Here is a 23,697-nt window from a genome sequence, read left to right on the forward strand (position 1 = left end):
AAACAAGGACTAGCCAGCAACACTGTCACAGAGAACTGCCACACCTGCACATGCAGCTTACTCCAGAGGAATGTGCACTGCAAAGGTGTTGCTTTCACTGGAACTCATCACGAAGTCAAGAGGCAGGTAATTCCTCTTAATACACTCCACACTTACACCTTCATATTTCTGTTGCTAGGCCACAGCTCAGCATCGAGGGAGGACCTCAGAAGATCTTCTGAACTTATCAGCAATAGAAAATTGTGGCTGCAGTCAGCCACAACCAACGGTGGTTCCCAAATCCCCCGGGGCACTGTGCTCTGCAGCCGTGCTCCCGTGTGTCAACACTGTTGGTCGCACAGCGCTGCAGATTCTCCCTCCTCTGCCCTCTGTGGCTTCAGGAAAGCATAATAGAAGTTTTGTTGAATTGGTGGGTCAAAACTAGCTAAAAAGTCATGGCTTCTCGTGCCATGAGCTTACCGTGATTTGATTTTATTTTTAAGATTAGTAAGGCAGGTAACTATTCCAGGTAGCCTTGGTCTAGCACTGTGTAGTTTTGATATTGTCTATTTATCAGCCCCTATGAAAGGTGCAATAGAACCTGCAAATTTCACATCCATGGTTGGCAACAGCAATTTTCATCCTGCTGACAAGGAAAACAGCTACATGCAAAAAGAAAAAAAGGCTACTGGAATTATATGTATTTACATTTTTTCCTGGTGGCTGAGGATTTTATTACAAAGAAAATAAAAGTTTCAGCTAAAGGAAAATAAACCCATTAGGTTGCTTTTCATTTTCATTAATGCCAAAATTAAATATTTCTGCTCATGTAAAGACATTATTGTGAAAAGCATTAAAGCAGTATTGACCTTATCCACATCAGGATAACCTTCCTTTCTTCTCCATCAGAAGAAAGATTCCTACGTAAATTCAGATTGCATTTTTGGATCAATTTATTTTCCCTATTAATTTCAAGAAGGGATGTGATAACTAGCAACACTGAGCGCTTGAGTGCAAACTAATAAATGTTATTTTTTTTATTTATTTTTTTTTGCCTCATGCTTGTTGGTAAATCACAACTGAACAAGACTGGAATGTTTTTAACCACGCAATTGTTACAAATTTAGCCATCTTACTTCCTGTCTTTAGCCCATATCTTCAGCCATATATCTAATGCAAAGCTCAGAAGAAGGAAAAAAAAAATAGTAACGAAGAAACCCAGAAGAAAAAGGCTGTCCAAAATAGTTTGCAATGTTTGGGATTGGCAACAGAAGACCAGAACTGCTTGACCTTCCCATGGCTGTGAGAGACACCACGTCTGGATTTACTTTGCTTTATTTTACTGACAAACATCCCAGGTTTGCTGGACCTCCGAAGTCCTTCACAGCCGAGGAGGAATCCTACCCAGGAGATGGCCAGCACGGAGTTAAATGACCCCCTCCGTGGGCACTGTGTTTCCTCCAGCTCTCCAGCAGCCTGGGGCCACACTTTCCAGCAGGACACCAGCTCCTGGACCGCTGGATCCATCCCATCCCCAGACTTTGCCCTCCACTCTGGGAAGGCAAACGCAAGCTGAGGGCTGCCTCCCGACACGGATGTGCACCACAGCACCCTCAGGGCACCGTGAGGAGCAGAGCAATCCCTTGGGGCTGGAAGTATCGTGACAAATCCAGCACCAAGCAGCACCACCGCCACCAGCAGCAGCAGCACCGCCGCCCAAGCCACCTCCTCCGCTTCCGAGCAGGCGCAGCAGCGGCGGGGCCGGGGCCGCTGGCGGAGCCGGGAGGGCCGAGAGCTGCTCCCACGGCCCTTGTGGGGGGCTCGGCCGGGACCAGAGGCGTCCCACGGCCACGGTGAGACACGGGGGGACCGGGGAAGGGGGAGCCGGGCCGGCCGCCCTCAGCCGCGGCCACCCCGCTGAGGGGGCCCCGGGCGAGGCGGAGCGCGGGAGCCGTGAGGGGGGCGGGCGGCGGCGAGCCCCGGCAGGCGGAACTGGGCGGCGGGGGAGGCTGAAATTTGGTCCCGGCAGTGCGGGGAAGGCTGAAATTTGGCCCTCTGGGTGCAAAAATCTCCCCCTTCGTGTCCCCGGAGTTGTGGCCGTGGGGTCTGGGGGTGCTGACAGCTCGAGGAGGGGCTGCGGGGAGCCGTCCCGCTTCCTCCTCCCGGCACCAGCCTCGGCGATTTCGCTTTTGCTTCCATTTTCCTGCCCCGTGCACCCCAATCTCAGCGGCTCCGGGCTCGGTGCCCGTTCATCCCCCGCTGCCATCCACCCCCTCCACCACAAGCACAACCTCCCCCCGTAGCGCACCTCGCTTTGAACGAAGCTCAGCACGCCAAAATTGCCACAAATAACGCAACTTGGATCCAGTGCTCTAAAGGGAGACCCCAAAAATAAGAAGCAAGATGTTAGGCTGGGTCACATTAAGGTCTCATTGCTGAATCCAGGCCTTTGTAGCGGTGACACCTACCCCACCAGCACAGCAGCTGGTGGCATTTCACCAAGAGAGCCAAAGGACCGGCACCAGGAGCTGCTGGGGACACAAGGGCTCACCTGTGCGAGCAGCAGTGGGTGTTCTTGGCAGTATTTGACTAGCTGTAAAGCAATAAAAAATCTCCCATAATAAATGCTAGGCAGAGCTGAGCTTACCTTCTTAGTAAATGAACGCCGCCATGTCCTCAGTCCTGTGCTCTCGAAGCAGGCTAGCGCCCCAGCAAAACAAAATCTGCATCCTTTCTAAGCCAGGAAAGCCAAATAAGAAAGTTTTTTTTTTGTCTTTTTAAAGCTTACTCTTCCCAGTTTTGGCTTGTCAGTATTGAACTGGCCAGCCAATATCCAGGTCTGCACATTAGCATCTCTCTGCCCTCCAGCACCTGCTTTTTACAAACCCTTTCGCTACTTCCTTACTTCCCAGACCCCAGAAAGAGGCTTGCAGCTGGTGTTCATAACGACATTAAAAAGATCTTTGCAATTAGAGGTTTTAAGATACAGGTGCATAGTTGTTAGCAATAAGTTGTTGGTCTGAAATATTTGGGAAGCCCTTTTTGACACTATTTAGAGAGCTTTTAATTACCTGAAGGAGATAATCTACTGCTGCTGACAGGGGCACTCGGGAATAATGCTTTTGTTATATCCATGTCATAGCCACCCAAAAGAAATGGAGACTAAACAACTGCTGTAGCCTCTTAGGAGTTTGCTTTTTGTCAGAAAACCTTTTCTTTACACAACATAAAGTGTTTAAGGTAAGAGTTCAGTGGTGAAGAAGCAGAGCTAGCAGTTTGCACCTGTGCTAGCAATGCAGCTTGCTGATGCATGCCAAAGGCACATGTTTGTGCAGCCTTCTTTTAAGGTTTTACCTCCTGAGAGACACGCCAGGCAAGAGAACGCCACAGCTTTAACAAAAGCTTAAAATTACTCTGGCATCCCCCAGGGATGATTTACCTACCCACTTCAAGGCTACCCAAATTCACGGTATTTTCCTGTTAATGTGCTTAGGAGTTACTGCAAGCCTTCATAATTTCTTCATCCCTTTTCCTTTTTTTTTGGGGGGGTAGAGTGTTGCCTCATTTCCCCACCACAGTCCGTCCCAGCTTTCATGTCCTTAAGTTCAGGCAGCTGGGAAAATAATTTCTCCACTTTCACCCTCCAGAGAAACCATTTCCTTGTTTTAAGCTTCAAGCAAACTTCTGAAAGCTGGACTTGCAAAGATGCCTAAAATGTAGCTTAGAGTTTAACAAGTATCTAGGCACCAGATAGACCCATGTTCAGGCAATTTAGGAAACAAGAACCTATTGGAATTGTTACATACTGCCTGCCTTTGGAGCCATGGCCCTTGTTTCTCTGGTTTTCATTTTTTCCAAGCATGAAGTATAAGGACAGTAACAACCTACTGCATATTCTATGGATAAGAACCATTTATTAACAGCACTTGGAGATCCTCAGGTGAAGAAATGGTTTCACATCATTTTAACATGACTCTAGTGGGTAGACAGAATAAATCATTGTGATCTTTGGGACTGATCCTACGAGAGAATAACAGCCTCTAGTTTCACACTGAGGCCCTTTGTAACACTGCTAGTTCGGAAGGGTCACGAGAGTAGATTCTAATGTCTCCCACCTTACACAGACACTTAGTGGAACAGCTAAATGCGGATTAATGACACTTGCTTTTCTTCTTTTATGCAGGTCCAGAAGCACTAGGATACTTCCTTTTGTTTAAGTTGCTAAGACTGCAAACATGTCACTGGATGACATCCACATGAGCACCCAGGATTTGCTTGAAAAACAACAGTTAGACGCTGGAGGATGTGGAACAATTTCTTTATGCTTTCACAAAAAACATGGATACGTAGTATTAAAAACCGTGTACACGGGACCCCAGCGCACCGAGTGAGTTACTGATCTTAGTTCTCATCTTTATATTTTAGTCTAAGGAAACCTCTACATTCAATAGAGATAATTCTAAATACAAGATTATAATTTTAAATCTTTGGATCCTGAAGGTATTGTATGTGGGGAAGATGTCAATATAGTACTAGCAGCCGTCCTGCAAGTTTTCATTTTCCCCTCATGAGCCAACTTTTCTAGAGTTTTAATTCATCATTGCAGTGAAGTTCCTGTTTTCTTTTGCAAGGTGAGCACTGCTGTGAATTGTTAGGGAGGGGAACTCTTACACACCTAGGTAAATTCAGCAACTCAGCAGGCACCTTACTTGCAAACTTGCTGATCTATTTCCAATATAGCTGTCCAAATGTAGATGTTCACTAGGAAATAAACACACATAGGCCATCAGCAGGACTCCAACCCTATTTTAAAATACCAAGAATGTAAGCTAAGCTCACTGATTTAATTCAGGGCTTGAATTAGCTGTGGAATTCAATGGATTCATGTCACGTTCTAGCTCTACCACCTCACCATCACAACTATCCTAAAACTCTCCCTTGAGTCTTCCACTAGAGAGAGACAAGAACCCATGTTCTTCTAGTTTGTGTTATGATAAATAAATTAGGATTTTATTTTGCCGGTGGAAAGCAAATTAAGAGATTCCAGTAGTGTGTAGACTTCACTGATGTTTGGGACAAACACAGTTAAAACAGATGAGCCTGCCAGGCCCTTAAGTATTTTATTCCTTAAAGTCTTGAATCAAAAGCCTTAAGCAAACATCTAAATGAGCCTAAAGCAAACAAAACAACCACCTCCTCTAGCACTGCAGAGGAAGCGTGGGTAGATTCCCCTACAATAAATCCATTTTGGAAGTGAACATGAACAGCAGCCCTTCAGGAAAGAGGCCTGGGTAGTTTCCTGTACAAGAGGCAGCAGAGTGTGCCTTGATCCTCCTTGTGCAAAGGTTCTTCCAGCCCTGCCCTGCCCTGATCCCACCTCAGCTCAGGGATACGCCACCAGCAGTGCGCTTACAAAAAACATGCTTATTCACTTTCTAAAAAGCAGGTCTTAACATCAGGCTGTGCTGACAGTCATTGTACAAAGCATTTGGGAGAGAACATAGCCTAACATGAACAAGGCTGTACCAGTTTAAAACAACAGAAGTTATGGGTCATCTTAGAGTGGCTCGGGGGAGGCTGTCAGCTTGGGCTGTGATTTTGGGTACGAATCCACAGCATTTTTGCTTTATCTAGCCTACGTTCAGTGTAATTGCTGTTTTGCAGATACAATGCTTCCCTCCTCGAAGAAGGCAGGATTATGCGCAAACTACAGCACGACCGTGTGGTAAAACTACTGGGTATAGTTTTGGAAGATGGAAATTACTCACTTGTGATGGAGTATGTGGACCGGGGGAACATGATGAAAGTGCTACAGAAGGTGAACTGTGAATTGCTTCATCCCTGATGCTCCTCCGAGTTGATAAGATGTTTGAAAGGGTCAGGATGTTGCTGCTGTCTCCAAAGGATGCAGTCATTTTAGTTTCTAATTCTTTCTGTATTAAGGGGCCAGTTTCACTCTGCCTTCTCTAGAGATGGCAGATTATAAAAGCAGAGGACAGCTATGGCTTTCCTGTGCATCACAGAGGAGGAGACCGCAGTTGTAGGTTCAGAGTTACGGGAGTGTATTTTTAGAAATATTTCAAGACTCTGCTAAAAAAGAATGCTTTTGTAAATATGATGGAGAGATTCCAGAATTATATTAATGCAAGAATTTAGATCCGAGAAGGACCTTGGTTCTTTTTATTAGCCTGGCTTGAACAGAGGTACTCAGGGGACTGAGAAACAAACTCGTTTAAGGACTGTTTTCTGATTTGATGGTTGTAGTAGCATTTTGTAATAGGTGGCATTTCTTGTTCCTTATTTTAGCTCTCCATACCTTTGTCAGTGAAAGGCCGTTTTGTGCTGGAGATCATAGAAGGAATGCTTTATCTACACGAGCAAGGCTTAGTACACAAAGACCTAAAACCAGAAAACATCCTTGTGGATGCAGACTTCCACATTAAGGTATGTGTGAGAAAGTAAATGGAGAATGCTGATGATTTGGGGTGAAGAACCCACTTTCTCTGCTTTTGCTTAGTATTCCTGGATGGTAGATGAACTCCTCTGTAGTCCAGTGAGCTATTGCTAAGAGAGTGTTAGCAGTGGATCCCTGAAATATGATGACCTGTACAAGCTCTGCACCTGAGATTTGCATGATCTTCCTCCTATCTGTGGAAAAAAAAATCACTAGGGGTATTAAAAAAGAAAGAATAATATTATTGAGAATTAGTGAACTACAAATAATGAAACAGCTATAAAGAAAAAACTAAGCCCACAGACTGAAACTAAATGTCTTAAAGATCATGCCTTTTGTCCTTTACTACTGTAATTTATCCTCCTGCCTTTACTTCATTCTTTTTATTCCATTCCTTCTTTTGTCTATTATCTTTTCCTCTTTTGTCTCCCTCTTTTTTCCTTTAGTCATCATATTTAAATGACAGCCAGCAGCTACAAAAAAAAAAAGGCAGCAGGAAGCTACTACAGAGAATGAGTTATAAGCCTGTTCCAAAGTCCTTCTATTAACTTCAGTGGGCTTTTGGACCAAGACACATACATATAGAGCCTCCTGCTGAATAAACCTGAGTAGAATTTGCAGCAATCCTCATCAAACGTCCTGGTCAAGGTGAGTTGCTGAAATGATCACCCCGTTGCAATAGGAAAATACCGAATAAAATCCTGTGAAGAATATTCTATCACCTTTTATTTCTCACATGCAAATTATTGAGAAGTAATTAGACAAGGTTAAGAAAGTAGAAAGCCACAGTGCAGCATGAGCAGCTTGCAGATGACGGATATAAGCTGTATTAGGTTTTGACCAAAACAAAAGACAAAACAAATAACAGCAACAAATCATCACTTCATTATCTGCCTTAATTGTAAATTTGGTTGGTTTGGGGGTTTCAGCTTGCTTTTATGGACAGGAGCAAATTAGTCTGCCATCACACTGGAAGACAAACAGAACTGGAACACAGGATCAAATTCAGAATCAGATCAGGCTTCTTTAAGCAGTTGGATCAAAAGACTCATGTAAGGCAGCTGTTGTATGATCTATCTACTCAAATGTGTCCAACAGTGCCAACACTTGCTAAGGGGAACCAGCTGTTCTATGAAACTGCAAATGTAGGAAGATGTAAATTGTATTTTCCTGTCACATTAGACCTCTCACTTTTAGACACAAACTCAGACTCCTGCTTTGTCAGCAAGTTGTAACTTAGAATTCCCTTTTCTTCTGAATATATCACTTCTAAATTTAGCCAAAAGCATCAGAAGCTATAGACCACCAATAAGCTAGTTAGAGGCAACAAGAGAGAGAGAAAAGAAGTGAAGCAATGTGTCACTCCAGTTGTATCTGGAGTGATTGGGTTACACAGCCAGATGAGTCTAACAGCTTTCTGCAGCCAGGAGAGGCAGTCCTGCTTTCTTCCACTTGTCTTCTCCTGTTCCCTCGCATCAGCACTGGTGCTAATTTGACCACCCTGCCCCAGTACAATTTAGGAAGCCAAACCAGCAGGTTACAATTTATGTTTTTGGCAGTCCTACCCTTCTGCTGGAGAGCACTTGGTTAAGCAAGTTGGTTGAGTGCTTTGTGCTAGGTCTTCTTGGGTCAGTGCTGGAACAGGAGAAGCCAAGGGAGCACATGAGAGGAGGCTGTGGGAAAAGGAAGGAAGGATTGCTTTCTTCACCACCAGCCATTAGTCTAACTGTTGTAAAACAGCACACTTATGTTTCAGTAACATCCCCTTGTCAAGCACACAGCACCCAGATACGCTGGCTTTAACTTATTTCATGCTATCCTTCTCCATGTTTCTTGCAGCATACACATCACAGAATTTTTGATCCTCTTCCTCACCCTTTCTGTACAAAGGTTTCAGGAGGTCACGTTAAATGGAAATAGAAAGGGCCTTGCAGGAGGAGGGGATGATACACACCCTTCTCATAGATTATTTCTGAACCTCATCTGCTTCTTTTGTGGGTCTTCTGTTCTGCCATGAGTACCACAAAGCAGCTCTCGAACATCATTTTCGCTTCAAGCAAAAACAACTTTTTCACCTTACATTGTGCCATTGCTCCACATGGTGTTACGTTAATAATGAAGGTTCAGCCTAACCATTCCCAGTTGGCAGTGATATTTTATTTAGGGGAAAAAAAAGGCAAACATTCTTTTCCTTTCTCCTAATGAAACTCTGCAAAAATGCAATTTTTAGGTAAGTTACTACCTACTACAGTTACAAAATAGAGCACTGCATGAAACACTTCTTTATGTACTTGTCATCACAGCACTGGCTCTGACACATCTCATTTTTCAGATTGCAGATCTTGGTGTTGCTTGCTTTAAGAACTGGAGCCGGCTGACCAAAGAAGAGACCACCCGACAGAAGAAAATCAAGAGCGCTTCCCAGAATAACGCTGGCACGCTTTTCTACATGGCCCCAGAGCACTTACGGAGTGTTAACGTAAAACCTGATGAGAAGTCAGATATTTACAGCTTTGGCATAGTAATGTGGGCGATTTTTGCTAACAAAGAGCCATATGAGCGTAAGTTACTTGCAAAAAAAAATGGATCACAAAATTAAGTTGGAAATGCTAAGTGTTTAAAGTTACAAAATTAAGATTAGTGGATTATAACACTTACGCCCAAGAACAGCCCATGTTTGGCATCTGATGGCCACTTTTAAGTATTGGTTGCATCAGTTCTCTTAAGTGTGGTCAGGAACATCTCAGTTGTACTTGAAATGCAGGCACGAGTCCAAGTCTGAACAAAGTCTATTCACATCCACTTGGTCCACATATAAACCTGCATTTGGTTGTGGAAGTTGGACAAACCTTGGGCAGGCCAGGATGGAAACTTTGATGTGTATGCTATTTGCTAACATGGGCTAGTCACATGTGCTTTTTTTTCTTTTAAGGGGAATGTCCACACTGCCAGTTACTGCTTCTCAGCTGTGTGGTGCTAATTTCCTAACATGCATACATAGAACCATTAAGGTTAGAAAAGCCCTCCAAGATCACCTGGTGCAACCATCCCCCTACTACCAAAGTCACCACTAATCCATATCCCTAAGCACCACGTCCAACCTTTCCTTGAACACCCCCAGGGACGGTGACTCTACCTCCTCCCTGGGCAGCCCATCCCAATGCCTGACTGCTCTTTCTGAGAAGAAATGTCTCCTCATTGCCAACCTGAACCTCCCCTGGAGCAACTTGAGGCCATTCCATCTTGTCCTAAATGTCCTACATCACAGAATCACAGAATTTTCTAGGTTGGAAGAGACCTCAAGATCATCGAGTCCAACCTCTGACCTAAAACTAACAGTCCCCACTAAACCATATCCCTAAGCTCTACATCTAAACGTCTTTTGAAGACTTCCAGGGATGGTGACTCCACCACCTCCCTGGGCAGCCCGTTCCAATGCCTCACAACCCTTTCAGTAAAGAAATTCTTCCTAACATCTAACCTAAAACTCCCCTGGCGTAACTTTAGCCCATTCCCCCTCGTCCTGTCACCAGGCACATGGGAGAACAGGCCAACCCCCACCTCGCTACAGCCTCCTTTAATGTACTTATACAGAGCAATAAGGTCACCCCTGAGCCTCCTCTTCTCTAGGCTGAACAAGCCCAGCTCCTTCAGCCGCTCCTCGTAGGACTTGCTCTCCAGGCCCCTCACCAGCTTCGTCGCCCTTCTTTGGACCCGCTCAAGCACCTCGATGTCCTTCTTGTAGCGAGGGGCCCAAAACTGAACACAGTACTCGAGGTGCGGCCTCACCAGAGCCGAGTACAGGGGGACGATCACCTCCCTAGCCCTGCTGGTCACAGTGTTTCTGATACAAGCCAGGATGCCGTTGGCCTTCTTGGCCACCAGAGCACACTGCTGGCTCATATTCAGCCGACTGTCCACCATCACTCCCAGGTCCTTCTCTGCCTGGCAGCTCTCCAACCATTCCTCTCCCAGCCTGTAGTTCTGCTTGGGGTTATTGCGCCCCAGGTGCAGGACCCGGCACTTGGCCTTGTTGAACTTCATACAGTTGACCTCAACTTCATACAGTTGACCTCAACTTCATACAGTTGACCTCAGGACTCCTACAGAAAAGTAGGAGCAGACCATGGAATTCCAGAATAACTTGTGTTTGCCATTTTGAATGGATTTATTTTTGCTATCTGGCTAAACACTGCTTATGTGGCAATCTTTGTGTTCTGACCTAAAACAGAGCATAACTGAGATTCAGTTCTAGAAATCTACATCTGTCACCCTTACTCACACGGAGCATGTCTTATGCATAAAAATCAATCTATTAGTCTTAAAATAAATCTCTAATGTATTGTAATTAAGACCCTGGATTCACATTTACAAATGTGAGAGATTTGTATCTGTAATTCAGGCGTCTTTTCTTTGAAAGATTTACATATCCAGAAATAGACAGGCTGCTGCTTCACTATTCCTTTTACCTACAGAGATGTGACTTTGGGGGATAGCAAAATAGGTGATTACAATCTGATATGAAATGTTAATTTTTCAGACGGTATAAATGAAGCTCAGATTTGCTTCGGCATCATGAATGGAAATAGACCGGACATAGAAGAGATCATTGAGAAATGTCCAGTGGAAATTATTGACTTAATGAAACAATGCTGGGACGAAGAGGCAGAGAAACGGCCTACCTTTGCAGGTAAGACATTGCTTTGGGATTATTTTTGGTACATGTCCACTAGTAGTTCATAATGCAGCAAAACAAACTTGAGTGTTTTCTTCTTGATATAGCTTTATTTTCAAAGCAAAAATTGGTATCAGCTTATGTGCCCAGTAAAGTCTGTTCCCTGTAAAATTAGCATCTTGTCCAACATGTACAAATTTGAGGAACACTAATGACTGGATGGAGCTAAGACACTTTATGCATGATGATAATTTGTCTTTGACAATATATTACCTTCCTTCTGAAGCTTGCAAATAAAAAAAAAAAAAAGAGCTAATAGGATGGAACATAGTACGTCTTGGGTACAACTGAGAAAATATCCCATCAAAAATTGCTTCAAAAGCTGTCCCAGATTAGCCTGCCATTAGCAACGCAACAGCTTGTGACTAATCATCCTTCTGTGTGTCAGATCCCAAAACAATCAAAGTATGTGAAAGTCTGGACTGAATGGTCCAGGGAAGGAGACTAAGAGCACTCATCAAATATAAGCCAATGTTCCTTATCTCCTTTTGCCCTTTCTCTCTGCCTCAGTAGTCCCTCCCAAAAAAAGAAAAACAACATGTGACAAGAAACAGAGATTTTGATTTAGAACAAGGGCTCCAAGAGCTTCGTATACAGCAGGTCAATATTCCTAGGACATGTGTATACCAGGAGGAACAAATCAACTATTTCCATATTTAACCTGCAATTATCTACTGCTAACGGATGGATTTTGTGGCTGTGCTGGGTGTCTCGGTTTGTTTTTCCCTTAAGCAAAACGCTAATATTTACCTTGTTTATAGATTTTCAGTAATTCCATCTTTAGCAGAGGTAGGGCAGCTGCTTGTTAAATACCTGAATGCAACTGAATGTATTCTATTTCTTAAAACATGGTATTTTGTCTTTTGGCCAGTCAAGTCCAGGGCAGGTGCTGTCAGTCACAGGTCATAAACAGAGCACTTTCACCCTAAAAAGCAATATGACGACTAAAAAAAATCATCATGTGAACATAGATTTCAAGTGTGTGTATCATTTTCCCATTGGTATTTCTGACTTGATAGAAGCCTTTATTCAACACTTCTCCATCAAAATCGTTGACAGTATAAATCGCTTACTTTCCATTGAAAACCACTTTCACCTAGTTCTCCTCTTTTTACAGAAATTAGTAAAACATACAAGCCATTCTACTATCAAAATATAGGAAAAAATATTGAAGAAGATCTGAAGAAGATAAAAGTGAGTAACGTCCTAAATATTTCAAAGTGCCAGTTTCCTAACATCCCTGTGCCTCATCCCCCGTTATGGCCAGATTCTGCCACGTTCTCATCATCCCTGACAAACCTGATTTCCTTCTGTGATAAACTGGATGGGGCTGTGAATGAGGGGAGAGCAGCATATGGCATTTACCCAAACTTTAGGAAGATTTTCAACACTGTCTCCTGAAATATTCTTGTGTCTAAGTTCAGATGTTACCATCTGGATGGGTAGACAACCAGATGGGTTAAAAATGGGTTGGATGGTGAGGCTCAGAGAGCAGTGGCTAATGGGTCCTACTTCACATCAGCCAGTCACTATCCTTAGAGGTTTTTCAGGACCCAGCTGGACAAAGTCCAGGAAGTCTCACTGATAGAATTAAATATTATTCCCAGAGATTCAAAAGTAATAGAATCTGAATTAGAGTAATAATAAAAACTCTGTACATTCATGCATTTTTTTTGTTTGTTTGCTTTTTTTTTTTTAAGGCATGTAATTTTGTGTTGCGTTCAGGCAGTATGGAGTGATTCCTAGCCTGCTTGAGACCAGGAGCAATACCACAGCAAGAAAATTAATGCCCCCTGGTTTTAGCTGAAATCAGTTATTTTTCCTTTGTATTTAAGTTGGTCTCTCTTCCTTTTCTGGCTTTATGTTTACAACTTACAATACAAAGAATAATTTCTGGACTGAGAAATAAGAGAATACGAACTTATTGAATATTGGTTGATTACAGAATCTTTTTATCACAGATTTTATCAATTCACTTGATTTAGTAGTACTGACAGCTATCAGTGAGGACTCCTAGAATTAGGGTTTAATCTTTGCAGTAAAACAAGGCTCAGACTCATGACATATATCCAGTTATTTTAACAAAAAACAACTTCCTTTGTAAAACCATTCATTTACAGTTTTGTTTTTTTAAAGTGCTTCCTTCTATCAACAAGTCCTTAATTGTGGAAATGAAAGGTTCTGGTTTAGAGAACATGTGATAATTATGAAGCACAGTCAACTGTTCAACAAAATGATACAGCTTTGCACAATGAAATTCATTAGATAAATCTCCTGGAGTGATCTGACTGAACTAACTCATGATGTGAACTACATGTCCAATTTATGACAGCGGCCCCAAATCAGGATTAGTACCAATTACACTAGCTCCATTAGCTCTCTGCAAATATTCCTCCTGCATCATAGGGGCCAAAGGACTATTTAGAAAACGGGCTACGAGTCTATTACTGTCCCAGGAAGGAAAGCATCCCTTCATATCAGACCACACAGGTGAGGGGCACAGAACCTGAATAGCATCCAAGCAAGTCTGTGGTGAGCTGCTGGTACAGCTTCATTAAGAACATGAGTTGGAGGGTTTGGGGCAAAGCGTTTTTCCACTCCTGCAGTAGTGATGGTGGAAGCAAGAGCCTACAGCCCCCTAACTAGAAGGGCCACAGAATCCTAGAGTGGTTGAGGTTGGAAGGGACAGCTAGAGAGCATTTGGTCCAGCCCCCTGCTCAAACAGGCCCCACGTCCTTTTCTGCAAAGCTGCTTTCCAGCCAGCCAGCTCCCAGTATATGTTGGTACATGGGGTTGTTCCTCCCCAGGTGGGCAACTTACCACCCCCCTTCATTGAGCTTCATGAGATTCCTGTCAGCCAGTTTCTCCAACCTCTTGAGGTCCCTCTGGATGAGGAATGAAGGCATTGAACAGGCTTGAACCTAGTATCGATGCCTGGGGTACACAGCAAGTTACCAGCCTCCAGCTGGACTTATTACCATTGATCACCACCCTCTGTTTTCAAGCCTCTTCACTGGATGCTTCTCCAGCCCATAATTTTATCCAGCCCATAATTCATCAGCTTCTCTGTGAGAATCTTACAGGAGACAGACTAATTATGAAACACATCACTATTCAGTTACTCAAGCAAAATCTAAGTACCTAAGGTTGTAATGAGATTTAGAACATCGTCTTTTGCTTTGGGAAGAAAACAGAACTGTGGGAAGAGATTAGTGGTTGTCAGTTTTTAATCTGACAATGTACTTCTTGGGTTTAACTTTCATTAGAAAATAAAAGGCATCTTAAAAAAATATTTTACTAGTAAGATGCACTAAGAGAAAGTGAGAAATCATTTTTCCAGGTTAAAAAAAAAAAAAGAAATGAATTGATTTCCAGTGAAGTCTGAGTAATGGTAACATTAAAAAAGTAGAACAGGAGTGGATTTTGCCTGCACTCTAGCATAGCTGAGGATTTGCAGAGGGGAAATTGTACTGTATCTTTCTGAATATACCCTCTGAACTCCTTATTCCTGATACTCTCAGGAACAGTAAAAAAAAAAAAAAAAGTAGAAGTCAGTGTGGCCATACGTGAATGTAACTCTCCATCCTGCCTCTTTCCTGTAGATGAATATACTTGCTATACAGAGATCCAGAAAAGAGGGTGCCTATTTGCTACCTTTACCTCAGCACCCTCCTCTCCCTAAGACTGCTTGCAGAAAGGCTAGCTATTAAGCCCAAGACAGACAATCCACAACCACTCCGTATGGATTAAGCTCATACTCACATAGGTAAGGGCTTGGCCAACTCAGAGTGTCACATCCTGCAGCTGCATTACAGCTCTTCTTCCCTTCACTGAAGATAAGGTGTTAAAATAAGGTTTTGCCCATCTGTAGCAAAACTGTGGATATTTTCTGCTAGGCTGTGCTCTCTGTTAAGGGCTTGGCATCTCTCCCCGCAGACTCATGGAATCTGTTCACCCAGGTCTCTTTACTACATGCACGTGCTGTTCCCTACCCTACAGGTACTCCCTTTGATTAAGCTTGCATCTATAATTTGATTGTATGTTCTTTTACATGTAGAAAGTGTGGCCGGAGCCAAACGAATTGCTGCAGAGGATGCAATCCCTTCAGATAGATGCTGTAGCAGAAGATCCCAGTAACGGTCAAATAGGTAAGTGTTCCTGGTCACTTCCTAGCCTAACATCATGCCATGTGCTCTGCTGAAGATGAAATTGGGTCCACGTACGATGTAAGTAATCTTACCGTTAAGTGGTTATGGAGAGATTCAATTATGCAGCACTTCAGAGAGAATTGTAATCACTGCCAAGATTAAATTTGCTCCCAGGCTCCCCAAAGTCATATTCACTCTTTCAGAATTTTCAGCATCTTCAGTTTGAAACCTTTTTTTTTTTTTTCCACTGGCTTGTGCTTCTCTCTTCCATGCTGAGAAATGTATTTAACATTAAAATTTTTCAATTGTCAATATGGTAATTACTTTTCATAGATGCTCTTTCTTCCCATCCTTTTAACAAACTTAATGCTTGTTCTATAGGCTTCAGTTCCACAAATTTTCCTTTTTCCCAGTCCAGCCTTTCTTACAAATGATCTGAATACAAGCAGGACACGTAATTATAAAGATACTGCTTTATTTATGACCTTGCTGTCCCTAGAGTCTACTCAAGGAGCACTAATAGATAAGTTCTCTCCTTTCTCTGGAATCTTCTATCAAATCTGGGATAAGTTGCATGTTTCACGGAGCTATCTCACTAACATGTTATGACATATTTACTTGTGTGGTAGCATACTTGGAATTAGTTTACCAAAGTATCTTAATGGCAAGGGAAATAAGATCGTATTTGCAGCACTGATTTATAAGCAACAATATAAAATTGAGTAGAAAGAAAAACTGCTAATTTTGCTCACACAATTTAAAGACAATATTAAACTAATAATTTTGAACTATAACATGCAACCGATCAATCTTCCCCAAGGTTAGGCTTTCCGTAACAGATCTTTAGGACTAATGGATTGAGTAGGGCAGCCCTATTGCTATATTTTTTAATTAGTATAGTTACATCCCTAGCATGAATAATCACATACAAACACAGATTACAGATGCTTTTAAGTATAGAAGGTTTTAGTGCGAATTCCCTAGTTCACAAAACCCTAGTTCACTGACATTATCTGAGCTAACAAGAAGCACGTGTACTTTATTCCAAGCTTACAGTGCTCTGTGCAAGTGTGTGCTTTGGGCAGCGCACAACATTTCCTAGACAAACATGAAGCGTTGAGAATCAAAGCAATTAACTATAGCCTTGCCCTTAAAAAACACAAGGACAAGAAGTAAAGTGCAGAATTTTACATTTTTGTCTAGTCTGTTGCAGTACAATCTGGTTCATCGCTCAGTCTAATTCGGGACTGAAGGAGAGCTTCCTTCGATAGCAAGAATGAGTTTGAAAGATGACAGACTATTTTCGCTGGTAGGCGTTACTTGTAAAAATGCATTCTTTGAGACTATGAAGAACCAACTAGACAAAATAAAAAAGGATTAATCCTGAAATACCCAGAGGGGATTTTTGCGTAATCACTTGCAGATGTGACCTTAGTGACAAATTATTTATGCTTTATGAAGTAATACCAATTACAGTGGGTCCTATTTTCCATCTTGTTATGCTCCAGTCTTGCACTGATCAAATACCAGCTGATACAGTGAGGACTCGGTTGGAAACCAGACCCTACAAAAACCTCCAGGAATTTCTTGTTTCAGTGGTTGAGAAGCTGGTGTCAATATAAGCAGAGTAACACAGCAAGTCCAGATGCCTCTTTCCTAGATGTAAGTCTGTAGTACTTCCCACTAAAGGCATTATATAAAGCAGTTTATGCTGGAAGTGATGCTGCATTTTCACCTTTTATGAATTACCGTAACATTAAAAGTAGATCCTAGTGTCATCACAACAGGTTATACCCTTACATTAGGACATATCTCAAATATTTAATTTTCCTCCCTTTCAGATCAGCCTAATTCTCTACACAGCTCCCAGGGCCCCGTGACCAGCGAGGTTAACGAAGCCCAGTTTGCTGCCTCCTCTGAGAACCAGCCTGTTGAGAGCTGCGAGACCTCGTTTACGGCCCCTGACAATCTAGAAAGAAAACTCCAGCGGGAATACAACTACCACATACACGGCAGCTGGATGGATAAGCCAGGAGTAGCAGGAGTTCACCAAGTGGTATACACCCCTGAAATGAGAGAGGAAGAAAGGAGACGAAGAGTTTCCCACGATCCGTTTGCAAAGATGTCTTCTGCTCCTCAGCAGAGCGAACTGTACCCAAGAGCTGAAAACATGTTATCAAACACTAATCCTTATTTTTGGCCACAAGCACCCGCAATGCCAGCACGGGGAAATTTTGATACTTTTTATGGGCCAAACCCTAAAAATCTCCTACCAGGAAACCCAGAGGATCCACAATCAGCCGGTACCTTTAGCCTGAGCAAAACTCCTGTGCCTGAATCTGGCACAAGCCTGCATTCACAGACCAACATAAACAGGTATCCAAAGACTGCAGACATAGACACAGGTGAGAGTCCCCCTCCTCACAACTCCTGGGTTCCTGAAAACACATTTTTTCTTCTAAAAATGACGTGGCAAAGATGGTTTTGTAGTCTGTGCAACACCTGCTTATTGCTACCAGCTTATCTGTGTGATAGGTTCTCTGTGTACTTGAAATACCTCCAGGTTGCTAAAATGCTCCAATTTAACTTCATTTTGCTTGATTTCACTGATCTCAGGCTGTTCACTTCAACTGAATAATTTCTAAGCCATCAGTACGATAGAGAAGCATCAGACCCAACGCCTAACTCTTCAGCTACCAACTTAACAGCGGACAACAGATAATGCTGCAGCTGCTGCCAAAGCCAAGAACTAATCACACTAGAAAAGCAAAGAAATACTTCTGACTCACCAAATGTAACATTCATACCATAGGCAGCATGTGCAAAAAAAATGAATATATTTCATATATCTCATATATTTGTAGCATTTAAGAAAATACATTTTTTTAAAAAGCTTGATTTGCAGCAAGTTAAGGGACTCCTGAGTTCAGGGAGCCAAAAAGGAGCTAAGGCTCTTGACTGGTTTCTCCAGAGAGCTCTACCGGGTACTAATGGCAGACTTCTCGTAGTGTTTGCTAGTGAGCTGTGAGTAGAAAGGTACAGAGGCAATGGGAACTTCTTGGTTTGGAATTTGCAGATTCGAATAGCTGATAGGAGGCAGCAAAATCCATAACTACGTTGTGATCGTGCACTGCCATCTCAGAGTCAGGTGGTCAAACACTCCCGTGGAATCCCATGCTCCTCACTGGGATCCAAGGATCGTTTTGGTTATTAGTCCCTGAGCAAAATCATGATAAGGGTGGTGCTTTAACTAGAGCTATTCAAGGAGGTGCAGTCCTGTTCAGTAAAAAAACCTTCTTGTCTTTTTGTGCTTAAGAGCACTAGGCACTCAGACAATTCCAAATGTTGCAGTCACGTTCAAGTTCTTGTGCTTTTTTACTTATATAATGATTTTGGCATTTTCACCATCTGTTTAGGTAATGATTCCACTTCTTTCTCAAGGGGAACTTTTGCATATTATCCTCCCATACCTCAGTTACCCAGAGGTAAGTGCTGTAGCCTTTATCTGTCTTGGTAACCACCAGTGTAGGCATTGCATCCTGACTAACAAGAAAAAAAATATCAGGATCTTGAAATAATTTGTTATTGCTTTATATCTCTATATGTAAGAGAAGTTGTCACATGGCAAGGTGGTGGGCTCCAGGGCAGGTGCATTGCCACAGCGTAGCCAGGGCTCGTGGTGTGCAGGGGCATTCCTGCATGGAGGCAGCCTCTGGGAGCCTCCTTTGGGCCCCTCGCTACAAGAAGGACATGGAGGTGCTTGAGCAAGTCCAGAGAAGGGCGACGAAGCTGGTGAGGGGCCTGGAGAACAAGTCCTATGAGGAGCAGCTGAGGGAGCTGGGCTTGTTCAGCCTGGAGAAGAGGAGGCTCAGGGGCGACCTTATTGCTCTTTATGGATACCTTAAAGGAGGCTGTAGAGAGGTGGGGGTTGGCCTGTTCTCCCATGTGCCTGGTGACAGGACGAGGGAGAATGGGCTTAAGTTGCGCCAGGGGAGTTTTAGGTTGGATATTAGGAAGAACTTCTTTACCGAAAGGGTTGTTAGGCATTGGAACGGGCTGCCCAGGGAAGTGGTGGAGTCACCATCCCTGGAAGTCTTTAAAAGACATTTAGATGTAGAGCTTAGGGATATGGTTTAGTGGGGACTGTTAGTGTTAGGTCAGAGGTTGGACTTGATGATCTTGAGGTCTCTTCCAACCTAGACAATTCTGTGATTGTCAGCACCCAGCAGCCCTTCCGAGGGTGGCTGACGAGGCTTGGGTGGGGCCAGAAGCAGCAGCAGCCACCCCCACGTCCACAAGATGCCCCAGGGCAGGAGCTGAGCAAGCCAGTCGCAATGCAGCAGGCAGGGAGTGGCGCAGCAGCATGCGCGGGAAATTCAGAAGGCGGGCCGATTTATTCTCTTCTGGGAGCACCCACAGAAGGAGCCTTCCACTGAAACCAGAATGTTTTTCACCTGCTGCATCTGCTGCACCTGCCGAGATGATGCTGAAACCCAAGTGGAGCCTCCCCAGGCGGATGCCTCCTCCCAAACAGACCTCCCAAGCACCGAAGGAGCTGCCCAGGACCTCGGTTCCAGGGAACAGCAGGATCTGGAAGCCCCCCGAGGGCCTGAAGGCAGAGGTGGGTGTCAAGGACACATGTGTGCCCAGCTGGATGAGCTTTTAAAGCAGACGGCTCTGCTACTGGAGAAGCTCATCAGACAGCGTAGCATCCAGGAATCTCATCGGGAGAGCGACGAGCTGCATTACGCTCAACACGTATCAGTGCAACAGCAGCACCTTGAGGCCGGGCAAGGAGAAGGTAAGTTTGCTTCCAGCCCTGACTGACTCACAGGACAGAGGAGAAAGGACCCTCGTCTCTGCTCAAAGTAGGAATCGTCATTTCCCCCTTGCTTGAAGGGCTTCTGCACAACAGATGTGATGCTCTAGGGATGGTAGAGACCTCAGGAAGGGCAGCTGTACAGAGCTGGCCCAATAACCACCCACATCAGATCCAGCGCCTCAAAGAAGGCACAGAGGGTGTTAGCAATCGGAGACTCCTCGCTGAGAGGCACTGAGGCCACCCAGTCTCTCCAGAGAGGTTTGCTGCCTGCCTGGGGTCCACAGGCCTTTGTGATGTTACGAAGAGGTTACACCAAGCCTGGTGGGGCCAGAAGACTGCCCCCCAGCCCTGCTCCTTCATGCGGGGGCAGATGAGGCTGCAACAGACTCCATAATATCAAAAGGAACTTCGTGTCCCTCAGAAAGGTGCTGAGGGGATCGGGAGTGCAAGTGGTGTTCTCCTCTGTCCTCCCAGTTGGTGACTGGGATCCAAGGAGATGAAGATGAATGGACCAAGTGAATGAATGAATGGCTGCGTGGCCGGCACCGTGCTCAAGGTTTTGGGTGCTACGATCTTGGACGTGCTTTTGAGAGACCAGGAATGATGAGACAGGACGGGGCATGCCTAAACAGGTGGGGCAAGCGTGCTGGGCAGCGAGCTGGCTGGGCTTGCGAGCAGGGCTTCACACAAGATTCAGGGGAAGGGGATGCACCTCTGAGCGATGGAAGCCAACCTGGGAACAGTGTCACTTCAGGAAGCAATGGGGAAATCCTTGTGGGCTGTCCCAAAGGGTTCCTCTGAAGAGGTGATGTGACTGGTAGCCCAGCTGAAGAGCCTCTACACCAATGCACCCAGCAAAGGAAACAAGCTGGAGGAGTTGGAAACCGTGCTGCAATTTGAAAACTGTGAGCTAATTGCTGTCATGGACACGTGGTGAGGCAGGTCACATCACCAGGACACCAGGAGAGCTGGAATAGCTGGCTATGGGCTTTTCAGAAGAGCAGGCAGGGAAGGAGGGGCAGGGGAGTTGCCTTTAATGTTAGGGAAGGGATTGATTGCGAAAAGCTGCCTCTGAGAAACAGCCCCAGACAGGCTGAGAGCCTCCAGGTAAAAGACCTGGTGGGTGGGATCCCCTGGGACACTGTGCTGAAGGAGAAAGGAGCTGAACAGAGCTGGCAGCTCCTGAAGGATGCTTTGCTTAAAGCGCACAACTCTCCATCCCCCTCTGTGAGACAGTGAGCAGGGAGGGGAGGAAACCAGGATGGCTGAGCAAGGACCTGGTGCCCAGACTGAGGTGTGAGAAGGAAACGCACAGGTGGTGGAAGCAGGGACGTGTGGCCTGGGAAGAGCACGGGGCTGCAGTCAGGATGTGCAGGGATGGGACTGAGCTTGGAAGGGACGCTAAGGGTAACAGGAAGGGATTCCACAGGTACATTGGCCAGAAGAGAAAGGCCCTGGCACAGGCTGCCCAGAGGAGTTGTGGATGCCCCATCCCTGGAGGTGCTCAAGGCCAGGCTGGATGGGGCTTTGGGCAGCCTGGGCTAGTGGGTGACATCCCTGCCCATGGCAGATGATCTTCAAGGTCCCTTCCAACCTGGCAGGTATGGCTTGGTTATGGTGCTTTGCCATGGCAAAGAGTAGGATTGGCTTTCACTAAAGTACAGCATCCCTCTGCATAATGGCAGCATGCTCACACTTTCCAGTAAGTAGCTGTTTCCATGTTAAATACACTGAAACGCTTAATCATTTCCCTGAGCAGCAGGACCTTCCTCCTCACCCTTCGTGTTACTTCCTGACCTTTTGAACCACATGCAGTTGTTTACAAAATTGTTTTAACTTCTCTCACACAGAAGATTCAATCAAATACAGCATAAGTAACAGCTCCGGAGTTCAGATCGGGTCCAACAATTACATGAAGATCGAAGAGCAGAACCAACACATCAGCACCTCTCCTGTTACTACAGAAGCATCTTACAGTTACTTTGAATCACAGGGTATATTTGGTAAGAGAAATATCTCGGTTGATTATCCCCTCGTAGTTATCTCTGAATCATTCATTTTGGAAGCTATGAAAGCAGTACAACTTTCTCCCTCTGCAGCTTGAAAAAATAACCATCTAGATCCTTTACTGTGTTGAAACTACATCAGCACAGTACTTTGGAGTGTATAAAGCAAGTAAAGGCTTGTGGCAATACTGTTCTGCAATACCACCTACCTCCTTTGTCCTGTAGCTTCATGACACACCAGATGCCAGTGGCATGATGCAGATGCTACAAATAAGTTGGAAAGGGCAGTTGAGATGGCAAGGGGAGTAGAAAATATATTTATGCCCTTTTTTTTTTCCCCCTCCTTCAGACAACAACACTGTCCTGACCGACAATCATCTGAACCTGGTGAGAGAAAAGTTGGCCAGACAGTGGAAGCACTGTGCTCGTAAACTGGGCTTCTCTGATCCTGAGATCGATGAAATCGATCACGACTACGAACGAGATGGACTAAAGGAAAAAGTTTACCAAATGCTGCTTAAGTGGGGCATGAGGGAAGGCTCCAAAGGTGCTACAGTTGGAAAACTTGCCAAAGCCCTCTTCGGCTGCCAAAGACTGGATCTCCTTACTAGTTTGATGCAAATGAACGAGGAATAAGTTGACTGAGAACCAGGGGAAAAAGTGAGGCTATTTTTTTCCTGAAGACTTTGCAATAACAAATCGCTCCAAACAGATTTGGAAGCTTTTTGCACAGACTTTTCCTTTTGGAACAGACTTTTCTGCCAAACAGTTTTCAGTGAATACCTCCTGTAACTCACAAAGTTGCTGTCAAGATAATTAGGTCTTACCAGTGATAAAATTTTCCTTCATGGAAATGGAATTTTGAAACAAACAATCATGCCAATTTAAAACAAACAGTAATAGCGATCCAAGGAAAATTCATTATACAAAATTCCTAGTCTGTCTTGAAACACGATGGTACCTTTGTTCCGTTCTGAAGAGCATGCGTTATTTCAGCAGAACTTATGCATCAGTTATGAATGTGAAAGACAGACTCACTTTTTGAAAGACTTGGACAGAAAGCAAAATCAACTCTTAAAATTTGGCAGTTCTTAAAGCCTACTACTTCTAATTGCTATAAGTAAATGTGTTATTATTTTAAAGTCTTTTAAGTCTTTATTTTAAAGTCTTTTAATAATGTTTATTAAATGTATATGTCTAGAATTATGTTGAACAGTACCGTGAATAAAAGCAAAAAGTGATTTTTGGTTGAAAAAGTGTGTAATTAATAAAATATTCTCCTTTCAAGGATTAATATTGCACTTGATTTTACACTGCTTGGTAGAGAAAATTTTACAAGATTAGTCTCTGGTCTGCTTTATGAAATAGTGGGGAAAAAAAAGAAATTAAATCATTGTGCAATCCAAAATAAAAGCTTGGGACATGTGAGGGATTTGGGAATGTTCCTGGGTGCTGAGGTTAACTGGCAAAGAGTAGCTTGCTGCCAGGATTCAAACTCATTTAATACCCAAAATACCGTGGCATGCTCAGGACTCATTTAAGCAAGGGTTATT

General features: G+C 44.0%; 1 protein-coding gene and 1 long non-coding RNA gene across 4 annotated transcripts in view; one reads left to right on the plus strand and one right to left on the minus strand.

Annotated features, from left to right (window-relative positions):
* LOC137850680 (uncharacterized) overlaps positions 1–23,697 on the minus strand; it is a 67,169-nt gene that overhangs the window by 40,159 nt on the left and 3,313 nt on the right. The gene's annotated exons all lie outside the window — the stretch shown is intronic.
* RIPK1 (receptor interacting serine/threonine kinase 1) lies at positions 1,517–23,385 on the plus strand. The gene is made up of 12 exons (XM_068670949.1): positions 1,517–1,832; positions 4,163–4,366; positions 5,644–5,797; positions 6,286–6,423; positions 8,766–8,994; positions 10,974–11,123; positions 12,286–12,362; positions 15,226–15,316; positions 17,158–17,721; positions 18,733–18,801; positions 21,989–22,141; positions 22,494–23,385. Exons 2-12 carry the CDS (start codon positions 4,215–4,217, stop codon positions 22,778–22,780), a joined length of 2,064 nt encoding a protein of 687 aa, XP_068527050.1. The 5' UTR covers positions 1,517–1,832; positions 4,163–4,214; the 3' UTR covers positions 22,781–23,385.

This window comes from Anas acuta, chromosome 2 (genome assembly GCF_963932015.1).
Source record: "Anas acuta chromosome 2, bAnaAcu1.1, whole genome shotgun sequence".
In the NCBI taxonomy this organism is placed as follows: domain Eukaryota; kingdom Metazoa; phylum Chordata; class Aves; order Anseriformes; family Anatidae; genus Anas; species Anas acuta.

Excerpts from the sequence above, each read along its gene's own strand:
- RIPK1 (XM_068670949.1), top strand. The coding sequence starts at position 4,215 with ATGTCACTGGATGACATCCACATGAGCACCCAGGATTTGCTTGAAAAA. Across the intron at positions 12,363-15,225 it reads AAGATCTGAAGAAGATAAAA|AAAGTGTGGCCGGAGCCAAA; the intron begins GTGAGTAACGTC and ends TTTTACATGTAG. Across the intron at positions 18,802-21,988 it reads CATACCTCAGTTACCCAGAG|AAGATTCAATCAAATACAGC; the intron begins GTAAGTGCTGTA and ends TCTCTCACACAG.